The following is a 24,698-nucleotide window of genomic DNA, read 5'->3' as shown; positions in this document are numbered from 1 at the left end:
TGATCTTTTATGTAAAAAGTAGCTATAACAACTTTTGATGCAAGTAGGATGCAATTTTACAATATCAATATTTTTCTATTGTCAATTAAAAATAAACAGTTGGATGAAATTAATCGCTACATTTTTTATACAATTGTAACGATTTATTAAAAAGGTGGTTTATTCGTATTGGTATTTATTTTTTAAATAACATAAGTAGGAACGTACAGGTACATGTATATTTTATTGCTCTATGCTGAATTTTATACGTTATTTAGTAAAGTCCTGTAGGTATTGTCAGGGCCCCTTTAATACAGCTATAAGCTATACTAAAATATAATACGCAGGATCTTATGACCTACTGAGTAAGTTGGTCGGTCAGAAATAAGTCACGAATGGTCAGAAGTAAAATTGTGCGGATATAGTTTTGTAGAATAACAGTGAGCAGTAATTTATTCTAGAGATGCTAATAATGCATATTGAGCTGTTATAATTACTTAAATTTTCAGTTAATTATCCTAATTTTTACTTTTCTACATGCCCTAACGTCTCTGAGAGTGTAACTTCAGGCCGTACATTGTAAAATAGGGTTTATGTTAACTTATAAAAATTAATCTTGATCAGGTCGAATATAAGTCAAAATATTCATATATGACAAAAGTATGTACGAAATCACTTCAAGAGGTCCAAAATATAAACATACACACAAAAACCGACTCACAGGCATTTTGCTATAAAATAAAAAAAAACGAGCATCACTTTTTTCTTTAAAAAATATCGGAACAGTTTAATTTAATGGGCAAAATGTTAGCTTCTTGTACTTCAGTGTATTTACAGTTACCTAAAGATTCCGATACACTTGTAAGTTCAATCACAACAAACATTAAATAACTGGTTTCAAAAAATAGCATCCTGTGTGATCAATATTGTTAACGGGGCCCAACACGTTATCTGCACTGTAATGTATTTATGCGGGTGTGTAACAGTATATGTGAAGCACATCAAGCACATATAATGGCAGTCGCCACCTCACCCTGCATCAGTCGGCAGCCGTTTGTCAGTGTCACACGCAAATTGCTAACCACAATGTCTCGTGCAAGTTTTGCTTTATTACTTGTTTATTTTGTATGCGTCACCGAGTTATCATGCGGATACATAATAAGAGGTAGAAACATCGACAGTGTCTTCACTAAGGAAGTGCCAGCATCTCAAGATTTAATTGACGGCAATAAACTCACTCTCGACCAAGAAGTGCTTGCCCCAGAAATCCCACTTAACAGAAAATGCAAAGCGATAGGGGAATTTGTAAGTTGTTTCTTTTATTGGTTTTAATATATTATTTCTTGCGTTAGTTAGATAGATATAGAAGACATTGTTACTATATGGTGCTACATGTATGTAAAAATATATGTATGCATTTTAAAATGTTTTGGTTGAAAATAATTACTATTTTTAATGATCGATAATTGTCGTTACGGTTAGATTTATTAATTCTATGAATACATAATTATTTTTAAATATTACTTTTAAAACAATTCCAAGGACCGACAGACTCAAACCTCTATGTATACTAAAACGGGCTACGGGCACTATAAACTTCAGACATATACATTAAATATGAAGGTAATTCATAAAATCAAATTTGGCGCCCGGTGTAAATTTGTATCAAAACTATTTTTATCAGAAGCAACTTTCAATAACTAGACTTCAAACTCAATTTCTGTGACTTGTTAAGTCTTAGGCTCAAACTATATTAACATTTAGATCACACTCCTATGGATATTTGATCTAATACTTACCACTATTGTATAGTAATGTAAGTAATCTTAGTTTGTACATTATTATTTTAACTCGCATAACTTTAATCTGATTTTTTTTATTTATTTTTTCTTTCAGTGCATGAACCACAAAGATTGCTGCTCCAACGCCTGCTTAGGATATTTGAAAAAATGCGTTTCTTAAGTAAATTTGTAAACACGTTTAAATAAATAGACATTAAGTATTGGTTTACTATTTATTTAATTTATTTTACGGATCGGATGAATAGGGTGGTTAAGATTCGTTAAATCTGGAGGATTAGCCGCAAAATACTGGATTTCCTTTATCGCATCTTCCGAAATTTTCCACAGTTCCGGATAATTTTTTTTAAAATTATTGTACCAATTGTAAATCTAAAACAAATCATTTATGAGATTATCTTGTTAAGAAATATTATAATATTATTAGTATAATCAAATAAAGTGTATGAATTTACTTTTGTGTATTTACTGAAGTCGAATTCGATAGCTTCCAAGGTCATGGTGGAATTAAAAAGAGGAAAATCTGCAATCGTAAGATGATTACATGCCACGTGGCTCGTTCCCAAATTCAACAAGTAAGTTTCAAATACTTCAAGTGCCATTATGACCTTCTTAAGTCCAAGGTCAGTGCGTTCATAGTCAAAGAAAATCGGTGCCATCTAAAATAAAAAAATATTTTTAAATTAAATATGATATGTGCAACCTAATGGACAACCTTTGCGTAGGCAGAGATTTATAAAAACCACTTTATAGTTAGCATAAAAATTAAAAATGTAGTTGCAAATTTATAGTTAGCATAAAAAAAGTTGTTTTTGAAAATAAGCCTTACGGTATATGCAGATATATTGGCGTAATATGTTGAAAGGTTGAAACAAAGCCGATGATTCACGATCGCTCTGAAAAAATGTGTACAAATCAATTTTATCCTGTTGTTATATGATTGCAGTCTCATTGTCCTGTTTACATTGCGTTTATTTTATTGATAAAATATTTATTTAATGATTAAGTAGTCTCCGCCCGCGTGTGTAAGGGGCGAAGGTGTTAGGTACTCATCGGCCCTTTTTTGTATTCCCTGAAAACGTGTATACAAAATTTCAGGATGATTGATTGAGCAGTTAAGAGTTAAGACGTGACAGTGTAACTGCTTTTTTGTAATCTTGTGTTTCATTCCTATTCAAATTTAAAATATATTATTATACATACACACGTTATCAGTAAGGAAATTATCTGAAATCTGGAATTATAACTATAAATAATAATAGTAAACGATAACTTAATTGCTGATATATAGACTCGCGCAAAAGCTTATAATGAAAATTTCATAGATTTTTATATATAGCGGCTGCCTAGTTAGTTATACACTGATTTACTTCGAGAAATAATTAGAAGTTTTTTTTTATATAATTGTAATATATAAATACTCGCCAAACTATTCGTAAAGTATTGGTTTTCATCAGAATCTTGTTAAAAAAGATGAAGAAGGTGATCCAAACCTTTCGATACATGATTTTATCTTTGTTACATTTAATACTACGGTTTCTGTAAAAGCAAACTACAATATATCGGTGCCAACTGATAAGATAATATGCCCTACATAATACATACATTACGGACGGCGTTTTCATTAAAGTCCCATTTAAAAGTCATTGTATCGGTCCGAATGTCCAGACTTCGAGTACCTTTGTATGCAAATCATAAGTATGCAAATATTTACGACTCTACGTATGGTCTAGATTTCTAGAACGTTTACCATCTCTCGAAAACAAATAATAAACATGTTTTAATTTCAAAGTTAATTTCTATGTTAGGTTAGGTTTATTTAGTTTTTAGCAGTATTTTTGTTAGAACTTCTAAGAAAGAAGAACACATTGCCAAAACTCTAAAAAAATATTATTTTAATCGAAGTTGCGCTTAAAAGGATTACAAAGAAGATCCAAAAAGCATTAAACTGCAAATTATTTTAAAGAATTCAATATAAAATGAAGCCGAATAAAAAATACAACAAAAATAATACCATAACATTAGAATTACTTTACATATATAATTTATATATATATATATATATATATATATATATATATATATATATATATATATATATTTAATAGATTATATTATATTGATAATATATATATATATATATATGTATATAGATTTAAGGATACGTGTATATCGAAATTACGTACGTCACATACTTTACAGAATTATGTTAAAAGCTAAAGCTAAAAGTGATTTCATAAATACGTTTACATATCACCGACAAAAACATTTTACTCATCTTAACGTCATTGATCGGACACACTAAAGACAAACTTTTTACGTACACAAAAATAAAACATTTTAATTTAATATAAATGAAAAAAGTTTCTTCTAAAAAAAGCGTATTTCTAATACACGCATTAGTACCTACTGATTTTATTTATTAGTTGCCGATTGATTTACCGTAATTTAGGATCCTGTGGGTACAGTTCTGAAGTAGGCTTAAATTTATCGCAAATATATTGCAAGATAGCATTACTTTCCCCGAGAAAAAACCCATCATCGTCCAATACAGGAATTTCTTTTTGTGGATTCATCTGAAAGTAAGATTCAATTTAAAATACATAATTCATCTAATTAAATCGTGGATTATCTGATATATAGGAATAGTAATAATTTAGGTTGGTACCCATTTCTTGTGTTGTCTATGTTTTTAAATTGTTTATTTTATATCATGAATTAAATGAAGCAGTTATGAGTTTTTCAATGTTACGTGAATCAGGTTTTAAGCAACTCTCTCCTATTACGAACGTTGATTCCAGTGAAAGTATTAATAAGATCTATTTAGAATTCGCGGTGCACATAAATAATTTAAATTTACATTACAAATTTATAGAAGACATATCGAACCTAGGTAGTATTAACGATAAATATAAATTAAACGTTACACAACAAGTTATCAATTGAATTAATTCTTTTCTACTAAGTTTATTTATTTGTGTCGTGATCGTGTCAACATCCACAAAGCTAGGAGACGAAAGATATAAAACAATAAAATACAAATTTTGAATTATTTTAATACATTTTGAGTTGCACGTAACATACATTTATTTATGGGTAACAAATGTATAGGTATTTTAAAAGACTTAGGTAACTCCTAGTTAACTGCCTATTTTTCTTGACATAATCATTTCAATGGAACTAAAACACAGTCTTGGTAGAATCCACATTAAAAACTGGTGTGTTTTAAAATAATGTAAAATAATATATACACGTGCATTTTTATTTTAAAATCTGTTATTTTTCATTAAAAAAGTGCAGTTAATATACATATTATATACATTTCAGTAGCGGTTAGCTCAGTATTTAAGTATCAGATAAGTTTTAAATTCTATTAAAACGGTACCTGTGCATATTCTGGCGTCATATGTTCACCCTTTCCGAAGTCAACGTTGATCAGCTCAAAAGGAACATTTAATCTTTTTAAAGCCTGTCGAACTGATAAAGACGGCGGACCATCTGAGACGCCATATAACTTTAGTACCATTGTCTGCAAACACAAAATAATAAGTTTTTTAATTGCTATGTTATAGTTTTTTTATTACATATATTTCTTTTAATTTAGAAAATCTAATATATATTTGTATCTTTTCACATAACTATACGGAAACCTCAAACTAAAAACAACTTCGCTCATCGTATAAACATAAAAAAAATTATATATAAATTATATATATATATACTTTTAAATACCTTAACAATGCTTGCACAAAATGAACGAGTGTCTAAGAACCAGCACTAAGCACGACTAGCTCCATTCACTTGTCCTCGGTGTTTTTTACTTTTATTTTGTGAAGTTTATCTTATTTTATTTTATCATAATTTAAAACATTATTTTTTTCAATAAATAAGTCATCAACATTGCTTAACGCTTTTTGTTAATCTTTTTGCTTTCACACATATGTATATAGGTGGGCTATAACTTATTATATCCTATATAATTTACCATATTTCTATCGGCTTCTTTCGCATTGCCTTAGTTATGTCATACAACAAGGTCATTGACGTGGTACATAACCCAATTATATTCCGTCTTTAGAAATAATATTTAGGTATAAGATCGAAATTGCCCAGTGGATTAAACGCGTAGCTAGAACTCGACCAATCATGCTATAATGCATCATGCGCTCGGCGCTAAATGGGCCGGATGAAATTCTATTACGTGTAGGTATATGTAAATCCCACAACTCCACTTTCCACTGGCGGTAGGGCTTTGTGCAAGCTCGTCTAGATAGGGACCACCCACTCATCAGATATACATAGAACACAAGGGACATAACATCTTAGTTCTTAAGGTTGGTGGCGCATTGGCGATGTAAGCGATGATTAATATTTCTTACAATGCCAATGTCTATGGGCGTTGGTGACCACTTTAACATCAGGTGGCCCATGTGCTCGTCGTAGGTAGGCACCTATTCTATAAAATAAAAAATCTCTCAGTTGTGTAGCGTGATTGAAAGATTAAGCTTAACAGACTAGGAGGTGTTTTCATAGCAGTGGAACATTTACGGCTTTTTTATTGAAATAATAAGTCAAAATGGTAAATGGTCCTCCTGAGGCCGATCACCACCACCCATAGACTATAAAAAATATTAACCATCCCTTACATCGTAAATGAGCCACCTCCCTTTTTACTAAGATGTTATGTATTCTGTGCCTGTAATTATACAAGCTCGTACAACATTAAAACCGGTACACAACAATCCTAAGTGTTCTTGTTTGACAGTAGAATGTGATGTTTGGGTGGCACCTAGCTTGACGGCCTTGCACATAACTCTACCCCCTAATAAATAACTTTTATTAAACGGTAAAAAATACAAAGTTGTCCGTTAATTTTAAGGTAAATCTAATATATTAATAAAGACATATTTACTATTATAAAACTATAATACCTACAGTAAATTAATAAATCATCTTGACGTAATTGAAAATAAATAGATGATGTTGTTGTTGTGAATTGTTTGTTATAAATTATACGAACAGACGAGATGTTAATTTTGTTGTAATTTATTAAAAACCACAAAATGGTTTCCTTGTAAACAAACACTATAATATATTTAATTAAATTAAATTCATTCTTTAGTGTCTGGACCTACGCTACTCTATTCCATTTCTATACTTGAAGAGCAGAAACGATAATCCGATAGGCAATCAGATTTAACAAATAACTGAGTTAAATGACCAAGAATTTTAGTTTAATTTAACGTACAAATATAACAATATCATATACATATAATAAACGTAGTCGTATTTAATCAATAGGTACCTAGTGGTTAGAACGCATGAATCTTAACCGATGATCGTGGGTTCAAACCCGGGCAAGACCATTAATTTTCATGTGCTTAATTTGTGTTTATAATTCATCTCGTGCTTGACGGTGAAGGAAAACATCGTGAGGAAACCTGCATGTGTCTAATTTCATTGAAATTATGCCACATGTGTATTCTACCAACCCGCATTGGAGCAGCGTGGTGGAATAAGCTCCAAACCTTCTCCTCAAAAGGGAGAGGAGGAATTAGCCCAGCAGTGGGACATTAACAGGCTGTTACTTTTACTGTTATTGATTTCAATTTTAAAGTGAGATAGACGATAACTACTTATTATTTATCGTAACAAGAAAATTATGATTCTTTTTTTAACAGAAATAAAATGAATAAAGTTAGTAAAACGATCTCCTTCGGCGAGCACGAGTAGTTGTAGGATTAGTTTGAGGGTGTTAGTTTGAGGTGTTTTGTCATGAAAGTTATAAATTAAGTCTAAAATATATATTATTTAGTATACTTTAATTGTTTTTTTAAATACTCATTTTTATTGAATCAGAACACAAACATTAATTAATTTATTTGTTTATCAAATTATTAATTGCTTAAAACTAAGCGCTGCCGTCAAACGAACGTCAGTCAAACGTAACTGTCATCGAACGTACGACGTTCATACGTCATACGAAAATAGTATCAAGTCAAAGATGAAAGTTATTTTTAATATTTCTTTAAAAAAATACTAGAATGCATTGTTTTATAATTTAACATGAAGTTTTTATACACATGTGAACTGCTGTACTTGTCGAAAGATTTTTTTAAATCGTGAAAGCACTGAAAGCAAAGTTTACAAAAATTATGATTTTACTAAAGCAAACAGTTAAATATTCTCGAATAGGAAGCAAAGTAATACCGAGGTATGCTGTGTATATCGTAGTTAATATTGGAGCACCTTAAATTTAATTTATAGATTCTTTTCAATACTGCTTATGTTATCGTTTTCATTTATTAATTATTTAGAAACTTTAATATGCCATTTGTTTTGGTTATAAAAAAATAATAATTTTTATTTTCATATTAAATTTTCAGGACAGTCAAGGGGTGGGCTAAAGCAAATAAAAATGGTGCATCTCGAGGTGACAGGTGTGCCACAATACCCTCATGCATTAACTATAAATGATCTGCCAAATGAATTACTTATATACATTTTTTCTATGATCGACATTGAATCACTGCTGGCAGTGGCTAAAGTTTGTGTGAGATGGCAACAACTCTGCTTGACACCCTGCATTTGGGATAACACACGCCTCATTGTATGTATGAAGAATTATGTAAAAATAAGTGATAGCATTGTGCCTTTTGTGGCTAAGTATTTAAAAAATGTAAAATTACAGTACTTCAAACTGTATTCACAAGTGAGGTCTTCCCTTATCAGCTACTGTCCAAATCTGACTCACCTAGAAATAAGTATATCTCAAGTTGATAGTTGTATTTTTGATGATTTAGGCTACTGGCCGAATTTAAAATTTCTTAGCTTCCGCAACTCTCTGATAGTACAAAATGCTGAAAATGCAAATGGAAATTTTGTTTATCACCTGCCATTTGAGAAGTTGAAATATTTAGAAACACTAATTTTATCCAATTTTGCATTGACCCAGGGTAGTTTATACAGTATGTTACAATGCATGAATTTAGTAAGTATAAATATGGAAAAAATGAAGAATATACCTGCAGACTTCCTCGAATCTTTGCTAAGAACTAAACAAAATACTTTGAGAGCTCTGCATATTTATGGTGATACGTTGAATGATGATATAATATCTTCAATATCTAAATGTAAGGCATTACAAGTCTTACACATAATGACATGCAAAACATTGTTCGATTCTAGTTTATTACACTTCTACCGATTAAAGAATTTACGCTCATTGAAATTACGTCATGGATATTTTTCTACAAATGCATTACTGGCATATTTTTCAAATAATATATTTCAGCATCTAACATATTTAAGTCTCTCTAGATGTCACCATGTAACAATGCAAGTAGCTAAAGTTATTAAAACCAGTGCGCCAAACCTAAAAGAACTCTCATTCTATTTGTGTCCATTTATAATAAGCCCAGACTTCAAAAGAGGAGAATTACAAAGAATGTTTAAAATTGAACTATTGCTTGACTAACTAAATTGTTCCACATTTCCATAAGCAGCTGAGATATCCGTCCTCTTCATTATACCATAATATACAAATTTCAAGTATTGTTTTATTATAGTCAATTTTTTTAAATGTTTTCATTATAATATATAAATCAATTCAAGAGTGAAAAAGTTTAAATGTTACTTGTTAAATGTAAATTATACCAAAAAGTGGTTTTCAAAAAGTTGAATCTAAATTATTAGCAGTTGCATTGAGTCATTGTGAAATTATTTATGTGATGTAAGTATTGTACTATTTAATTTTATATATACTATTTAATATTATTTAATTTTATATTTACTTTTTGGTATTTTTAGCAAAAAGGTATTTTTAAAATTGTTAAAGTAAACTGAATGCGAGATGTGCAATAATGATACATGTGACATAATAATAGTATTATAAGATATTGCCATTCACTAAATGCATGAATGTTGTGTTCAAATTTTGTAATACTGGATAAAATTACTAATCCATTTTATTATAAAAATACTTCAGTATTTAAAAAATAATGAGTAATAAGAATATGTTAAACAACAAATAATAGTTTATGTATAGTATAAATTTACTTAAACAGAAAGATTATAAATGAATGCATTTCCGCCTTTTCTGATACGTGGATTTATCACAGAAACTTTGAAAGAAGTTCGTATAAAATACAGTTTGTATAATATTTCAGATTCAATAACAACAAAATTCACTGTCAACAGTAATATGTGATAGAAAGTATACATTTAAACATGTTTGGTTATGTTTCTGTGATAAATTTTTATAGTCAAATAAAATTCATGTGCCTTATAAAGGAAAAATATATAATATTCAATTTTTATATTGGCCTAAAAGTCATAAACTTGTTGCTAAAATACTAGTTTTTATACAAATAATAAAATAAATACTTTTGATAACACATAATGGAACAATATTATTAAATTTACCACATAGTATTATGTTATTAATATTAATAGAAATTTTAATGCAGTTTTACATTTATTAGAAATTGAATTAAATATCATTTAAAATTATGCTAATGATAAACATACATATTGAGTTAAGTAAGCAAACCCACTCGAATCATTTAGTCTGATCAGTATAAAATGTACATTTGTAAGTTTTTTTATTCAAAATACCATTGAAATAATCCAGGAAATACTTTGTATGCTATAAGTTGACCTCAGTATTTTATGTATTTTAAATTGCAAATTTTATACTGTAGAATTTAATTGTACAAATCAAAACTATTTAAATTCTTAAATTTGACGTTTTAACTAAATTTAGTGTCTACTTATCATCTTGTGTGTATACAATTTAATTATATAGTTATTTCATTTGTGCTGTTAAATATTGTACACACAATAAAATGAAATTACAAAATGACTTTTTTTTAATGTGACACAACTATAGATAATTCCTCAATTCCAATTTAAAAATACAGGTTAAATAATAGAAATGCGAGAAGTTTAAATGGGAAAATAATAAGTCGAAAATGAACATTCGTTAAACATTTAATAAAAAAGGCTTTTTGTTTGCTTATAAAATCATTTATGTATTATACATTTCAATGTATTTTACTGTGTATTACTTTTATATTTAAACAGGATTAATCTTATCAGAGCAAACAGTCCAGAAACAAACAATGCTGATGACACTAATATATTGACATTAATTTACAAAATGTGTCACAAAAAGCAATCTAAGATGAATAATAATCATTGCATTATATATAATTTCATACAAATGGTTCAATGTTGATTTCCACTGCGGAACATGGATTAGTTAGCTCAAAAGCAGTTAAAACGTTTGGATGAATTACTCCTATTTTTCCGATTACTCGGCCCTGGAATATCACTTCAGCACAACGTCCTGGGAAATATGCAGGATCTGCAATTGAAATTTTTGGTTAGCATCAACATATAACATTTGAACACCAGTGGGTCTAAACTAAATATCATAATTTAACTATAACAGAGTTGAGATGGCCCAGAAGTTAGAATGGTGAATCTTAACCGATGATCAAGCACCACTGAGTTTTCATGCGCTTAATTTGTGTTTATTATTCATCTCGTGCTCGGTATTAAAGGAAAACATCTTGCGAAAACTTGCATGTATCTAATTTCATTGAAATTTTGCTACATGTGTATCAACCAACCCACACTTACCCTCGCACTGCTGGAGATAGTATCCGAGTTCCTGATGCCACGGCAGGCGCAGCATGGCACACACGCGGTCCAGCAAGCCGTGCACAAACTGAAATCCGGCCGCGCGACCGCAGTACACCGCGCACACACGACGCTCGTTTCGACCACCCGTCTCTGTCACAATCATACATATTTAATTTTAACTAAAGATTTAGAAAAAAAAAACTAGGATAGTTCTTCCTATATTCCTATCTTAGACACCACCTGACCATTCTTGAACGTTTTACGATTTTTTTGAAAAGCCTACTCCCCTTTTAGTCGCAACCATAGTTTCGTAAATTAATAAAGGCTAAATTTGCGACAGGGCCCACAGAACTTAACACAAAAATTCATTCTCGATTTAGGATGAATTTCCATTTCGAAAAATCGCATTTAGAACACGTGAGACTTATGAATAAAGTTCCTATAGTTTCTTAAATCGATTGAAATAACTATATCAATCTCAGTTTTAATACATTTCTTCGTTTTCAGTGCTCAAGAGATGACGTCGCCACTAAATAGTATAAGTAGGAAATTTAAAACATGGTATAATTAAAACATGCTGCCTCAAAATTTACATACAATTGCCATAGGACTGCAAAACCGGTGCAATGTTTGATGAATGGGTGGTATCTACACAGATGGCCTTGAACAAAGCGCTACCGCCAAGTAATAGTACTTCCTTCTGATACAATTAAACTGGTCTTACTTTTCCCTCATCCTAGACCAAAGCAATACTTATCTTTACATCTTTGACGCTGGAAAGATTAATGACAGTAACGCGATTTCATTAAATGAAATGTTGAACCATCCCCGAAGATTTTTGTATTTCATACGTACCCGCCGTCTCATCCTTTAACACAACATCGCTGATCTCAAATAGTTTGAGGGGCAGCGGCATTTTCTTGTTAGCCGCGAGCGTCTTGAGCAGGCCCGGCAGCAGCACTGTCCGTACTACTTGGAATTCCAGTGTCTTGGGGTTCGAGATGTGAACCGCGGGGACGTCTTCGATTTTGAGACCAAGTTTAGTGGCGACGTCATCTCTTGAGCACTGAAAACGAAGAAATGTATTAAAACTGAGATTGATATATGTAGTTATTTCAATCGATTTAAGAAAGTATAGGAACTTTATTCATAAGTCTCACGTGTTCTAAATGCGATTTTTCGACTCGACCGAGGGACTGATCCGTGGACTTAGGACGTGCAGCTTTTTATCAAAGTTACCAGACCAACTGGACAATAACTTATTTAGATGTATAAGACTTTATTTTTATGAAGTTTTTAGTATACTACATGTTAAAAATAATTTAGTAAGAAAATATAATGTTGGAGTAGTCTAGCCTACCCTTGAAGTGAATTTAAGTGTAAAAAGTTTTTGATTGATTGCTGAAATGCAACAAGTACTCCAGGTTGGGTTGGTTCTGACTTAAAAAGATTAAGGAGTGTTGAAATTTGGTAGATCAATGTGGTATAGCGTCCTACACTATACCGATCTACCTAATTTCAGCTTTTCTTAACCTTCTGGAGAGAAAGCATCTTTCTGTCTTTAACGACTGGATTGATGCTCAACACTAGTGTAAAACGAGTACGACACAATCGAAAACGTGTAGTAAAGTGCTCGAAGCGGCTCGGTATACGCACGAGGGTGAAGGTGAGCGCCTCGGTGTAGCCGGCGCGCGCGCACTCGTGGCGCAGCTGCTCGCTCAGCTTGCTCAGCGCGCACTGCGCGCCCGCCGACGCGCCGCGCGCTTCCACGCGCGGGATTCGGTTGTAGCTACACATATACATGGGTTACTTAGGTAGTCGAGCGAAACCATTCAAATCATGGTATCGTTATTGGGGAACGCCCCCGACTCACCCATATGCGATAGCGATGTCTTCGTAGAGGTCGCAGGCGTGTATGACGTCATGTCGCGTGGGCGGCACGCGTACGCTCAGCGCGTCGCCTGCTAACGTCGCCGACAGACACATGCGCGACAGCAACGTTGCCAGCTGCGAGCCGCTCTCGCTAGAACACATTCAGATGTTAGCAGTAATTATATTATATTTCTCGGTACATATCACAACGATTCTTAGTTTTTTAAATCTATGAAAACTTAACTGTTATTTCGTTGCGAACGCTTATGATACGCATAGGCTTAAAAACTGGAACAGCACACCTTTTTAAATTCAAGGACATAATGAGGAAATGAGAATAATAAAATGTCCAGTACTATTGAATTCGAGACCTTCATAAGAGATACAATTTTGAAAAGTAAAATTATTGCACTAGAGTAAAGCAAAATTAATTCAAAGGTAAGTTAAAGTTTCTTATACGATGAATGAGTATACTTACCTAATTCCGATGTAACCGTTGGCCTTATCGACATTTATAGTTTCTTCTCTATAGTGCATTTGTGGGTATAGTTCGTACGTGCCATCCGGAGCGAACACTTTACATTGCTGCACTTCATACTTGTTGGTGCAATATTCAGAGAACATGCACACTATTGTATCCAGTACAATTATTGCCTGAATTAATGTATGAAATTACTAAATATCTGATTTTAATAACACTTACTTATTAAGGAACAACCAAATGTAGAACAAAGTAGTGACAGTAAAAATTAAATAATATATTTTAGTAAGCAATACAAAAATATTGTTATAATAAATATTTAACTAACCTTAGTGAGATCAGTGGCTGTACACTCAATAAATACATTTTTTGTGTCAAGAGTGATTTTAGAATGGTCACCATTGATAATAGGTGGCATTGACAAAACAATTCCATTTTTATCTTTGATCACCGGGTACACTGGACTATCTTTGATAATATTCAAGTATTGCTTCAGTTGGGCGTGACTCTGAAAATAATAATATTTAACTGTATTCAAGAAAAAAAAGCCAATAATATTTTAACAAGAGTAACTTCAGCTAGAAGTAAATGAAAAATGTTTTTTTCTGTTTTCATTTTCTTTACTCTTACTTACTTCCCGTTTTTTTACTTTTTTTTACGCTGGAAAAACGCATTACGCTTTCCCCCTTGGGTACAGTGGGGAGGGAGTTATGTGGGTCTCAACGGTGTGCAAAGCGCTGAGTGCGCCCTGAACATCGGAATACCCACTAAAAAACCAGCGGTACGCTTTCCGTCTTAACGAGGAGCGCCACGAGTTCGCTGGCGCATGCTACCGTGACGCTCTGACGGACGGCCCGCCTATGCGGGCCTCTGTTCTTTAGGGGATTCCCAGGGTACTGAGAACCGCCCTAGCGTCGGCGAAGCCTATTGCGTTGGGAGAGGTGCGCATAGCGCTTCTTTCTTCTCTCCGGCCTTCTTCGACGGAGCGGGTCTGCAGCGGCGTCCTCTTTCCGCGGCTTCCTTCTGTGACATCACACTTTCACAGAAGGAGATCATTTCCGACCAGCACTCTTCGCTTCCGAGCATCGCGTTGATGATGCTCGGCAAGGACATGTTTCCGCCGACAACCACCGCCAGGTGTGTTACGCCGTGTGGCGCGCCACACTCATGGCAGGAAGATGAAACCTTCCACCGCGCTATCTCGTGCAGGCATAGTGATCCCACGTTGGGTAGGAGGCGGCCCAAGGCGATGGCATTGACGAGCTTCGGACCGAATTGACGAAGTGCTGCCTGAAGCTTCATCGCCCGTTCAGGATCAAGCCCAGATACTTCATCTGGGCCTGCACCTTGATTACAGTTCCGTGGACGGTGATACTCACCCTCGAGGCCCCCCCTCGATACCCTCTCCGTGAACCGTGGAAGAGGAAAGCCTTCGTTTTGGATATGGAGACCCTAAGGCCTAGTATTTCCATTCGGTCCACGGTCAAAGTTGCGACTCCTGTGGAACGCCGTAGCCTACCCGACGCCGGACCAACTTCCCGTCGCCCCCTGCCCAGACGACCCTCCGGTCCTAGAGGTACGCCTCCAACAGTCTCCTTAGATAGCTGGGCACCCCTTGGTATCGGAGTGCCTCCCTTATCGTCACGAGTGGGAGGCTGTTAAAGGCGTTTTCAACGTCTAACGATACCGCCAGGATCACTTGCCCCTGGGCTACCGCTTCCGTGGTTTCAGTTCCGAGTTTTCAGGGCGTTCAGGGCGTCGAACGTTGAACCGCCCGCCCTGCACTTACTCCTTCATACTTACCTCCTACTCAGACGGCTCAAAAAAATTAAGTATAAATAACATATTATTCAGACATTTATTTATAACTAGTTGTGCCCGCGGTTTCACTCGTGTAACTTAAAAAAATCACTAAGAGCAGACTTATAATATTTCAGTATATACATTTTTAGTTTTATTTTCGTGGGATATCAGTATTTACACCCGGATCTGGACAGGGCAACATACAGTTAGAATCATACATGAGAAAAACTCCCCTTGAATCTATTCCGACATACTTGAATGTCTCTCCTGTGCTTTATTTATTGTGAGTGCAAACGATACCTTAAAATTAAAACGTGTTTCTGTATTTTTAATAAGTATTTATTATCAACTAACCGAATAACTGGTTCATTTTTCGCCCAGGAAATCAACCAAACCAGAAAACTGATATTCTACATATACTATTTTTCTTTTGTAAATACCTACTTATATAGATAATTACACCCAGACACAGGACAAACAGATATGTTCATGCACTCAAATATCTGTCCTGGGTGGGAATCGAACCCACAACTTTCGGCGTGAAAGGCAAGCATGCATGAATATTTACCATTCAAAAGACTATAGTCAACTTTGAAAGATAGACATATATCTACGCATGGGCGAGTTGACCGACATATACCAGCATAAGCTGAACCCTATTTAATATGATTGATCATATAGATCTGAATTAAACATACATTGGAAGAACAGATATATTACAGCAATTAAATGGAAAAAAAGTTCGACGTGTTTCTTTAAATTGACAGTCATAACTTTATTATTTATAAACCGATTGAAATAAAACAAACATTAAATTTTAAGTAAAGTTAGCTACAACACATTATTGAAAACCGCATTCAAATCCGTTAAGCCGTTTCTAAGATTAGCGTGCACAAACGCACAAAAAACAGACAAAAATTGTAACGATGTTTTGGGTTCTATTGCGTTGGTAAAGCCTCCCACCGGTAATAGTTTTACTCATATCTCCCATGTACAGACAGCGATCAGTTACAGATTTATTATATGTGTAGATCAAAGATGTACTTACAGAATACAATTCCATTAGTTCAGAAGCTGTCATTTCCTTAGTCTGGTTTAATGCCTTGAATTTTATCTTGTTTGGTGGGAGGGCATCATAAACAAATGGTCCTTGGATTGTATCTAAGTCATGCGTTCCAATAGCTACAAGAGTTCTTTTTCTGCATATATTTTGATGTAATTTATCCTGTGAAAGGTTGATATACTTCTTGTACTCAAAAAAATATACAGAAACGAAACTGATATGAACAGCAATTATATTTATTTACTGTTGTTGCTACAGATGCTTATACCTTTTAAAAATATTTGAATGAAGAATTACTAAATATATCTTTTCAGAGTTCAAAGTCATATAATTGTTATTATAATTATTTCCTTAGATGTTTTTTTTTTAATTTGTAAAGATGTTTTCGAGGCAACCATAAGAAAAGATCTACCCCAGTAAATATACAAAAGTGTAAATAGAAAAAAATAATATATAAAGTAGCTTAATTTAAAATGTAAAGAGCTTCATTTAAATGATATAGTAAATTCTCTACCTGTAAATCAATGAATGAATCATAACTTTCTTTAGTGAATGAAACACCTCTCAGAACAGCTGCTACTGCGTATGGTCTTATTTGGGCAGTTGCTGGAGTTAAATGAAGTGAATAACAGTCTTCATATTTTGTGGTTTTATACACAGGTGGCTCTTTTCTGAAAGAAATTGTTATAAACAAATCAATATACCCTTATTAATAAGACTATTAGCAGTTTTATACATGTTAAAATAAAAGGCAAAAATGAAATTTTTCATCATTTACTACTTTGTACTTTGTTTTATAAAAAATTAACTCCATAGTAAATTTTGTCTTATATCTTTTTGTTTTTCTTTCGGATGTTTATGGGTGATTTTTATTTGATAGTTGCTAGCAAATGTTTAAAATAAGAACCAGGCAAGTGTGAGTCTGACTCGCACGCTGAGGATTCCGTACCATCACATAATACTGAAATATTTACAAGGTTATTTTAAGATTTAGACTTTTCATAGTATTTCCTTTAATTACATGTAAGAATTAATTTCCTTAATTTTTTTTAAACAACAAATATATACTTGTGCTGCAAGATATTGCTTCTTGCAAAATTTCATGATTATAGGTCAACGGGAAGTATCCTATAAGTTTTGAATCTCTTCGTGAATGTATGGGAAATGGAACATAAGCAGCTATATATTTTGATTGCCTAGACTTAAAGATTTGACTTTTTCACAGCTACGCATACCACATATTATTTAGTATTAATTTCAATTTTATATAATATTTTCTTTATACCTCTTCACGGTACTGAGAAAGAGGATCTTGAGAGACAATTAGGTGGAAAACAAAGTGATCTTATAAGGGTTCCTTTTTTCCTTTAGAGGTATGGAACCCTAAAAATGATTCCAAAATTTAATAACATGAATATGAATAAAGGGTTTTGTTTTTAAGCCTGTATTTTTTTAAATAACTAAAATATATTATGCGATATCAGGAATATACAGTTAAATTATTTTTTATGTAAAAAGATAAGTTTCTATTTTAAAATTTTCAGACTTGTTATAATAGTAATTGTTATAGTAGTAATTTATAAAACTATTTAGTTTGATAAATCATCTTGCAAAATTAATGTATTTTATAGACAACAATTAGTATTTACTTAAACTTAACTAATTTTAATGATTTTATAATATTTGCTATTATTGTTCCTAAATTAACCTATATGTAAGTTTCATTATTTATTTTTTTTTAATTTATTACACTATTAGTTTACATAAATTAGTGTTATTGGGTACAATATCCAGATATAGTTGATATCAGGTCAATCACATCTATAAATCACATTTAAAATGTTTTTTAATTAACAATTGTTAAGAAGTTATCTGGGTTTATGAAATGCTGCATGTGCCTTTGAAAGCAAGTGAAGCCATTGGTCAATCTCTTTTTCAGAAAAGACAATGAAGCTGTTTGCAGACCCCTGTGCCTACTGGTCGAAATTCAGTCAGGACTTAAATATTTCACCTCTATTGTAAAGTTTTGAAGTCAGTTACAACTTACTTCCCTTGAAACACTAGAATCCCATTAACTAGTCCTTCTAGACAGAGCAAGTCATATCTATTGGCAGGAATGTCAATACGATACAAGATTTCTTCTGACACACCTGTACCAGCTTTATCACCCTGCTCCTTAATCAACATCTGTTTTTCTGTAGTCTAAAATTAAACAATACATATTAAAATCTATAAACAGCAGTATGTCTGATTAATATATACAGATAGCAGTTTATTAATTATATTTTTAGTTTAATACTTACAACTTCATCCAGCTCCAAGCCAAAATCGAAGCATAGTTCTTGGAATTCTTCATCAGCTGAAATTAAGAGAAAGGAGTTTTAAATTTATTGGTAAACAATAGTGTTTTGATTTTAATTAGCAATTTGTAAAATTGTTAATGATTATCTTACTGTATGATTTCCCCAATGCAGCGAAGAGTGCATCACGTTTTACTGATATTGTCGGCATTTTATATAATAAAAGCAGTAGCAATAACTATAACTACGTCAAAATATTTAGTTTTGCAATTACATTAAATAGGAATTATATCTGTAGTTGCTTATAGAAATTACTTATTGGTTATTTTTAAATTTTATATTACCATGAAAATTGAAATGTTTAATTCAATACAGTAAAAACACATGTATGTACTAGCTACCTATATAAACTTCCTACGGAAGCATAGCAGCAGCACCTAACATGAAATATCCATAGATATGTGTCAGGTTATTGTCATATGTTAACTGTCATTGTCACTGTCAACTCTTACTGAATGACTGTTTCCAAATTGAATTATATCTTCCCTTAAAATAAACTTAAACCTATAACGTTACTTCTTAAATTTTGTATAATTAGAAAAAACCTTAAATCTCGAGTAATGAGATATCGTAATATAATAGGCATGACACCAGTATTAAAGAATTAAAAAATAAATTATTTTAGAGAAAAAGCTATTTTAAAAGGATTCTAAAATGACGTCACGCATCAGTATCTATAACCCTTTCTTTTGAACAGTTGTTGTGTTTACGCGTTTCAAAATTAATTTAGCATCATTTAATTAGTTGAGTCGTTGTTAATTCGGGGTTTTGTGAAGAAAATAAAAAATCCACGAACCGTAAATGATGGAACAAGGTTTTGTTAAGGCAAATTCCTCTAATTTGCCCAGGATTGATTTGTTGATGTTAGGAGAGTTTCTTTCATCAAATAAAGACTTTTGTTCATATGAATTTCGAAATGTGAAAACTTCCTTGTAAGTACGTTTTTATATATCTTTAGTGTTATCATAGGTTTTTTTTTGTTAGCTATATAGTATTACTCGCAGATGAAGAGCCCTTATATTGTTACCAGTAAGAATTTTTAAGACAATATTTCATTTCGCTCCACTAGTGCTTAATTTGTGATTTTACCTATTTACGAATACTTCTATAAATCTAAATGTATCATAAATATATAATAAATCTTTATGAATCTCTGCCTCTATATATTTGCGTTAAGCCACTTATTTCTCACAATTTTCTTGTTTGGAACATACACAAACAATTTGTTAGATGTTGATATTGATGTATTTTTACATAGAGGGCCGCATACCACTTGTAAAATTTGGAATTCATTTTAACCTTAGGTAATACGCAATACTTAGTGATGTTCTTCGTTGAGTATAGACACAATACAACGTTTACTGTCGTTTACTGTGGCGTGATGTCACGTGCAGGCGCCATGACACCTGCAGGTGTTTTCGAGCGAAACTCAAAATTACATATAACATAGCGATGAATGAGATCGACTTCATTTTACCCAATAAGCGCCAAATATTCAGGGATGTCTCCGTGATCAACAGAGTAAACACTGGAAGTGATCACCGCCTGGTAAGAGGCACCCTGAATATTAACACTAAAATAGAACGATCGCGGTTAATGAAGTCGACTCTTAGACCAACTCTGCCTCGGGTCGAAGCTGATTGCGAAAGCTTTCAGCTGGAACTACAGAACCGATTTGCCATGTTGGAAACCAGGCAGGGCATTGACAACGCCACCAATGGTCTGGTGCGTGTCATCCGCGAGGTAGGCCAAAATTACTTTCGACAAATGAGCAATGGACGGAGACGAGAACACCAGAACATGACGTCATTTGAGTATCAGGCACTTAACAGGAAGGTTAAAAAACTAATAAGGCGTGACACAAGACGAGCGAATACCCGGAATATTGAAGATGCTATAGCACTCAATAGGGGTTCAAAGGTTCTTGCAAAGTCACATACCTCCTGTTGTCACCTGACAAAACTCAGAACCATACAAGGCACAACCGTCACCTCAAAACCAGAGATTCAAGCTGAAGTCAAAAAGTACTATGGCGATTTATACTCATCACGAGTACCTCCACCTGAGTTCCACAGTGCGGATGACCCACGAGCCAGACTAACACGCCACCTATCAGACGATCTTCCCGACATCAATTTGGGTGAGATTAGGATTGCTCTGGGGCAACTTGGAAACAACAAGGCTCCAGGAGATGACGGAATTACCTCAGAGCTTCTCAAAGCAGGAGGCACACCAGTTCTGAGAGAGCTGGCTAACATCTTTAATTCCGTCCTCCACAATGGTATAACACCGAAAACATGGAGCAGAAGTATGGTGGTTCTGTTTTTCAAGAAGGGCGATAAAGCTCTTCTGAAAAACTACCGCCCCATTTCACTTTTAAGTCATGTTTACAAATTTTTTCGAGGGTAATCACGAATCGTCTTGCCCGAAAATTCGTTGACTTCCAGCCCGTGGAACAGGCTGGCTTTCGAAAAGGCTTCAGTACCGTAGACCACATACACACACTAAGGCAAATAATACAGAAGACCGAGGAATATAATCGTCTATTTGAGACAGCTACAATTATGATGAGTGAGTGAAGCGTTTTAGATGCAAAGTGGTTTACGTATATTAAATAATAAATAGGATATGTTTTATTTAAAAAAAAACTATTTTTGGTCTAAAACGCCGATTTCACTTAAAAATCTTAATTATGGGAAAATTCATAAGCTAGCTACACTGAATATTGTCGCTATTTCAAATCGGAGTAAAATGTTTTACGAAGGGTAAATTTACATGCTTTTATGATTAATATTGAATATTTACCTAGATTTAACTAATAGAGATAAAACAAACAGAAGAATATATTAGTTTGTTTAGATATATAATACCGAGTACCGGAAATATTAAATGTTCTTTACTTTCTGAAATCTATGCGTATAACTGAACCTTAACATCTTCAAACAACGAAACAAATAAAGAAGCCCATAGATTAAACAGCAAATGTGAAACTTTTAGTATAATTCTATAGTCATTATCAAACTTAACTAATTATATTAATTTCTGCCTTAAATTATTATTTGTTTAAATTTATAAAAACTTTATTCTGTTTGCTTCTTCTGTATATTTTCCTCACTTCTTTTCTTGCTTACTCCGAATGTAAAATTTAAAGTAGAAAATGTATTTTTATTTGTTTTTTATTAACTATGTTTACCCTTTTATACTAAATGTTGGATTTACTACATTACCAAAGAATTGTGAAATTGCACTTGAGTCATTGGTTTCATGTAATTCAATACTCATTTTATTCCTTCTAATAATGTATGTTGCTTTACCAAATTGTGATTCTTATAAGATTTTTCGTTTAATTTTACCCCACATTAGTATCGCTTATTTTTTATCATTAGAATGATATAATTCGATACCATATAAGAACTCAATAATAATAACTTAAAATAAACCATGAGAACAAATGATAAAATACAATAACCAAGATTTTGTATTAATTCCTTAACTTATTTTGAAATATTGACACAAATTCAATATTTCAAAATAATTTTAATGAACGCGAGAAAATTGTAAGATTCACATTTTTTTTTAAAAAAAACGTCGATTTTTGCACGTATAAAATCAAAGGTATCTTTACATAAAAAGAAAATGTCTGGAATTAAGAAGCCGATGTGATATTATTCAATTATCAATAACATTAATCAATGACGAGCCGGTTGGCGTGGTTGGTAGATACTTGCCTTTCACGCCGAAGGTTGTGGGTTCGATTCCCACCCAGGACAGACATTTGTGTGCATGAACATGTCTGTTTGTCCTGAGTCTGGGTGTAATTATCTATACGGGTTACAGGGTAATATGTCACGATCCTTTTAAAGGGTTATAGTTCAGGACAATAGCTATCAAATGACCCCCAAAATGCTTATGCAAAAGTATCGTTTTCGAGTTATTAATTTTTTAATATTTTTTTTATTTAAAGGATGTTTAAGATTCTAAAATTCAATAAAAAAAAAATCAACGTATTTTCCCTATTTTTTTTTTGTATTTCTTGCTAGGGTACATCCTAGTTAATAATAACCAGTTATAAAACAAAAACAATCTTCAAGCATTTTTAAATTACAGATCCAAAACTGTACAACTTTTCGATTTTTAATTTTGATTCTTTAAGTTACTCGCAATTTTTTTGTAAAAATCACTATGGCTCTTATCGTGCGGATCATTTTAAAAACATCTGCGTTTCCTTAGCTATCCATCGGTACATAAAAAGTACAGTAACAATCATAAACTCAGGAGAAAATTAGATAACAAAGAGACCAGGTAGGAAATTCTAAGAAATGCTATTGTTAAGAAATTAAATCTGGATCAAAGACAAAAGGACCTCAATGCAAAGTAGTTAAAGATTATTTTTAATAGGGGTAATAGGTAAAAAAGGAGAGATAAACCAGAGCTGTCATTGCAATTTTGAATTTAAATCAAAAACAAAATACTTAATCTTTTTAGTTACTCCATACTTTCGAAATTACACTGTTTATTATTCATAATTCGTGTTCAAAATGAGATCCCCTATTTCGTATACAAATACGCATTCTTTTTCTTAATTCACTTTTTACTACACACACAGTGTAGCATAAATCGGCAAAAATCTAAACGTCTTGCAGGATCTCCTTCTTCAATCACGTGTACGGGTGTGTAATGATAGGGATACAATCCAGCCGCGTGGACAGTAAACCAGACTCTCCATTGAGATACGCCCAGTCGGTTTGCCACAATATTGGTGGAAACTGTAGGGTCCTCTCGAAAATGACGAATAATTACATCTTCTTCATCTGGAGAACGGACACGAGGGCGTCCGGAATCAGATTGTCTCCTTTGCACGCGACCAGTTTCTCTAATTCGACGATACACACCAATAAAGACACTATTGTCAGGTGTCCGGCGATCCGGAAATCGACGATTATACTCACGACGAGCAGCTGCGGCGTCACCGTTACAATATCCATAGCAAAATAAGATGTCAGCGTATTCCTCATTAGAGTACGGACGACGAGAAGAATTTTGTTCTGCAGCCATAATAGTCCTTTTTACGCGCCAAGTTATCATAAACACAAATCACAAATTCCTTTTAGCTAGCCGAGTCACGAAGTTGTAAGAAACAGAGTCCAGTAAACGAAGTGGTTTTTTTCAAAAATTTAAGAGATCAATATTCACTAAAGCGCGTCCACACTATACGAGCAGTGCAAGTACAGTGAGTATTATGTACCCCGACAAGGTTTTATTACTCTTATTCCTAAAAGAAATGAGATAAAAGGAAATTAGAAAAAATGACGGTAAATTCAAAGGAATTGATAATAGTATTCCACAAACAGCTCTGGTTTATCTCTTCTTTTTTACCTATTACCCCTATTAAAAATAATCTTTAACTACTTTGCATTGAGGTCCTTTTGTCTTTGATCCAGATTTAATTTCTTAACAATAGCATTTCTTAGAATTTCCTACCTGGTCTCTTTGTTATCTAATTTTCTCCTGAGTTTATGATTGTTACTGTACTTTTTATGTACCGATGGATAGCTAAGGAAACGCAGATGTTTTTAAAATGATCCGCACGATAAGAGCCATAGTGATTTTTACAAAAAAATTGCGAGTAACTTAAAGAATCAAAATTAAAAATCGAAAAGTTGTACAGTTTTGGATCTGTAATTTAAAAATGC

At 32.9% G+C, this 24,698-nt stretch overlaps 3 protein-coding genes and 1 long non-coding RNA gene across 4 annotated transcripts; 2 read left to right on the top strand and 2 right to left on the bottom strand.

The window, feature by feature from the left end:
- Positions 1-881: 881 nt before the first annotated feature.
- Positions 882-2,232, top strand: LOC126772752 (uncharacterized). The gene is made up of 2 exons (XR_007669683.1): positions 882-1,284; positions 1,876-2,232. It is a non-coding gene; the product is annotated as an uncharacterized LOC126772752 (long non-coding RNA).
- Positions 1,980-5,637, bottom strand: LOC126772729 (glutathione S-transferase 1-1). Its single transcript, XM_050493263.1, has 6 exons — positions 5,511-5,637; positions 5,164-5,307; positions 4,221-4,354; positions 2,608-2,674; positions 2,234-2,437; positions 1,980-2,150 (listed from the first exon to the last, which is right to left on the bottom strand). The coding sequence occupies exons 2-6, from the start codon at positions 5,302-5,304 to the stop codon at positions 1,998-2,000; spliced, it is 699 nt and encodes a 232-aa protein (XP_050349220.1). The 5' UTR covers positions 5,305-5,307; positions 5,511-5,637; the 3' UTR covers positions 1,980-1,997.
- A 2,111-nt stretch (positions 5,638-7,748) lies between these two features.
- LOC126772703 (F-box/LRR-repeat protein fbxl-1-like) lies at positions 7,749-10,641 on the top strand. The gene is made up of 2 exons (XM_050493220.1): positions 7,749-7,992; positions 8,165-10,641. The coding sequence occupies exon 2, from the start codon at positions 8,197-8,199 to the stop codon at positions 9,253-9,255; it is 1,059 nt and encodes a 352-aa protein (XP_050349177.1). The 5' UTR covers positions 7,749-7,992; positions 8,165-8,196; the 3' UTR covers positions 9,256-10,641.
- Positions 10,642-10,751: 110 nt separating this feature from the next.
- On the bottom strand, positions 10,752-19,380 carry LOC126772680 (phenylalanine--tRNA ligase beta subunit). Its single transcript, XM_050493134.1, has 12 exons — positions 19,099-19,380; positions 18,949-19,004; positions 18,693-18,847; positions 17,160-17,316; positions 16,631-16,807; positions 14,108-14,287; positions 13,777-13,952; positions 13,300-13,449; positions 13,083-13,215; positions 12,282-12,492; positions 11,424-11,576; positions 10,752-11,145 (listed from the first exon to the last, which is right to left on the bottom strand). Exons 1-12 carry the CDS (start codon positions 19,154-19,156, stop codon positions 10,994-10,996), a joined length of 1,758 nt encoding a protein of 585 aa, XP_050349091.1. The 5' UTR covers positions 19,157-19,380; the 3' UTR covers positions 10,752-10,993.
- Between the last annotated feature and the right edge of the window lie 5,318 nt (positions 19,381-24,698).

This window comes from Nymphalis io, chromosome 13 (genome assembly GCF_905147045.1).
Source record: "Nymphalis io chromosome 13, ilAglIoxx1.1, whole genome shotgun sequence".
In the NCBI taxonomy this organism is placed as follows: Eukaryota; Metazoa; Arthropoda; class Insecta; order Lepidoptera; family Nymphalidae; genus Nymphalis; species Nymphalis io.
Note: the sequence above shows the minus strand (reverse complement) of the source record. Positions and strands in the feature narration are given on the sequence as shown.

Excerpts from the sequence above, each read along its gene's own strand:
- LOC126772703 (XM_050493220.1), top strand. The coding sequence starts at position 8,197 with ATGGTGCATCTCGAGGTGACAGGTGTGCCACAATACCCTCATGCATTA.
- LOC126772729 (XM_050493263.1), bottom strand. The coding sequence starts at position 5,304 with ATGGTACTAAAGTTATATGGCGTCTCAGATGGTCCGCCGTCTTTATCA. Across the intron at positions 4,355-5,163 it reads TGACGCCAGAATATGCACAG|ATGAATCCACAAAAAGAAAT; the intron begins GTACCGTTTTAA and ends TCTTACTTTCAG. Across the intron at positions 2,438-2,607 it reads CCAATATATCTGCATATACC|ATGGCACCGATTTTCTTTGA; the intron begins GTAAGGCTTATT and ends TTTTTATTTTAG.
- LOC126772680 (XM_050493134.1), bottom strand. The coding sequence starts at position 19,156 with ATGCCGACAATATCAGTAAAACGTGATGCACTCTTCGCTGCATTGGGG. Across the intron at positions 18,848-18,948 it reads GCTTGGAGCTGGATGAAGTT|ACTACAGAAAAACAGATGTT; the intron begins GTAAGTATTAAA and ends GTTTAATTTTAG. Across the intron at positions 13,450-13,776 it reads AACGGTTACATCGGAATTAG|CGAGAGCGGCTCGCAGCTGG; the intron begins GTAAGTATACTC and ends AATGTGTTCTAG.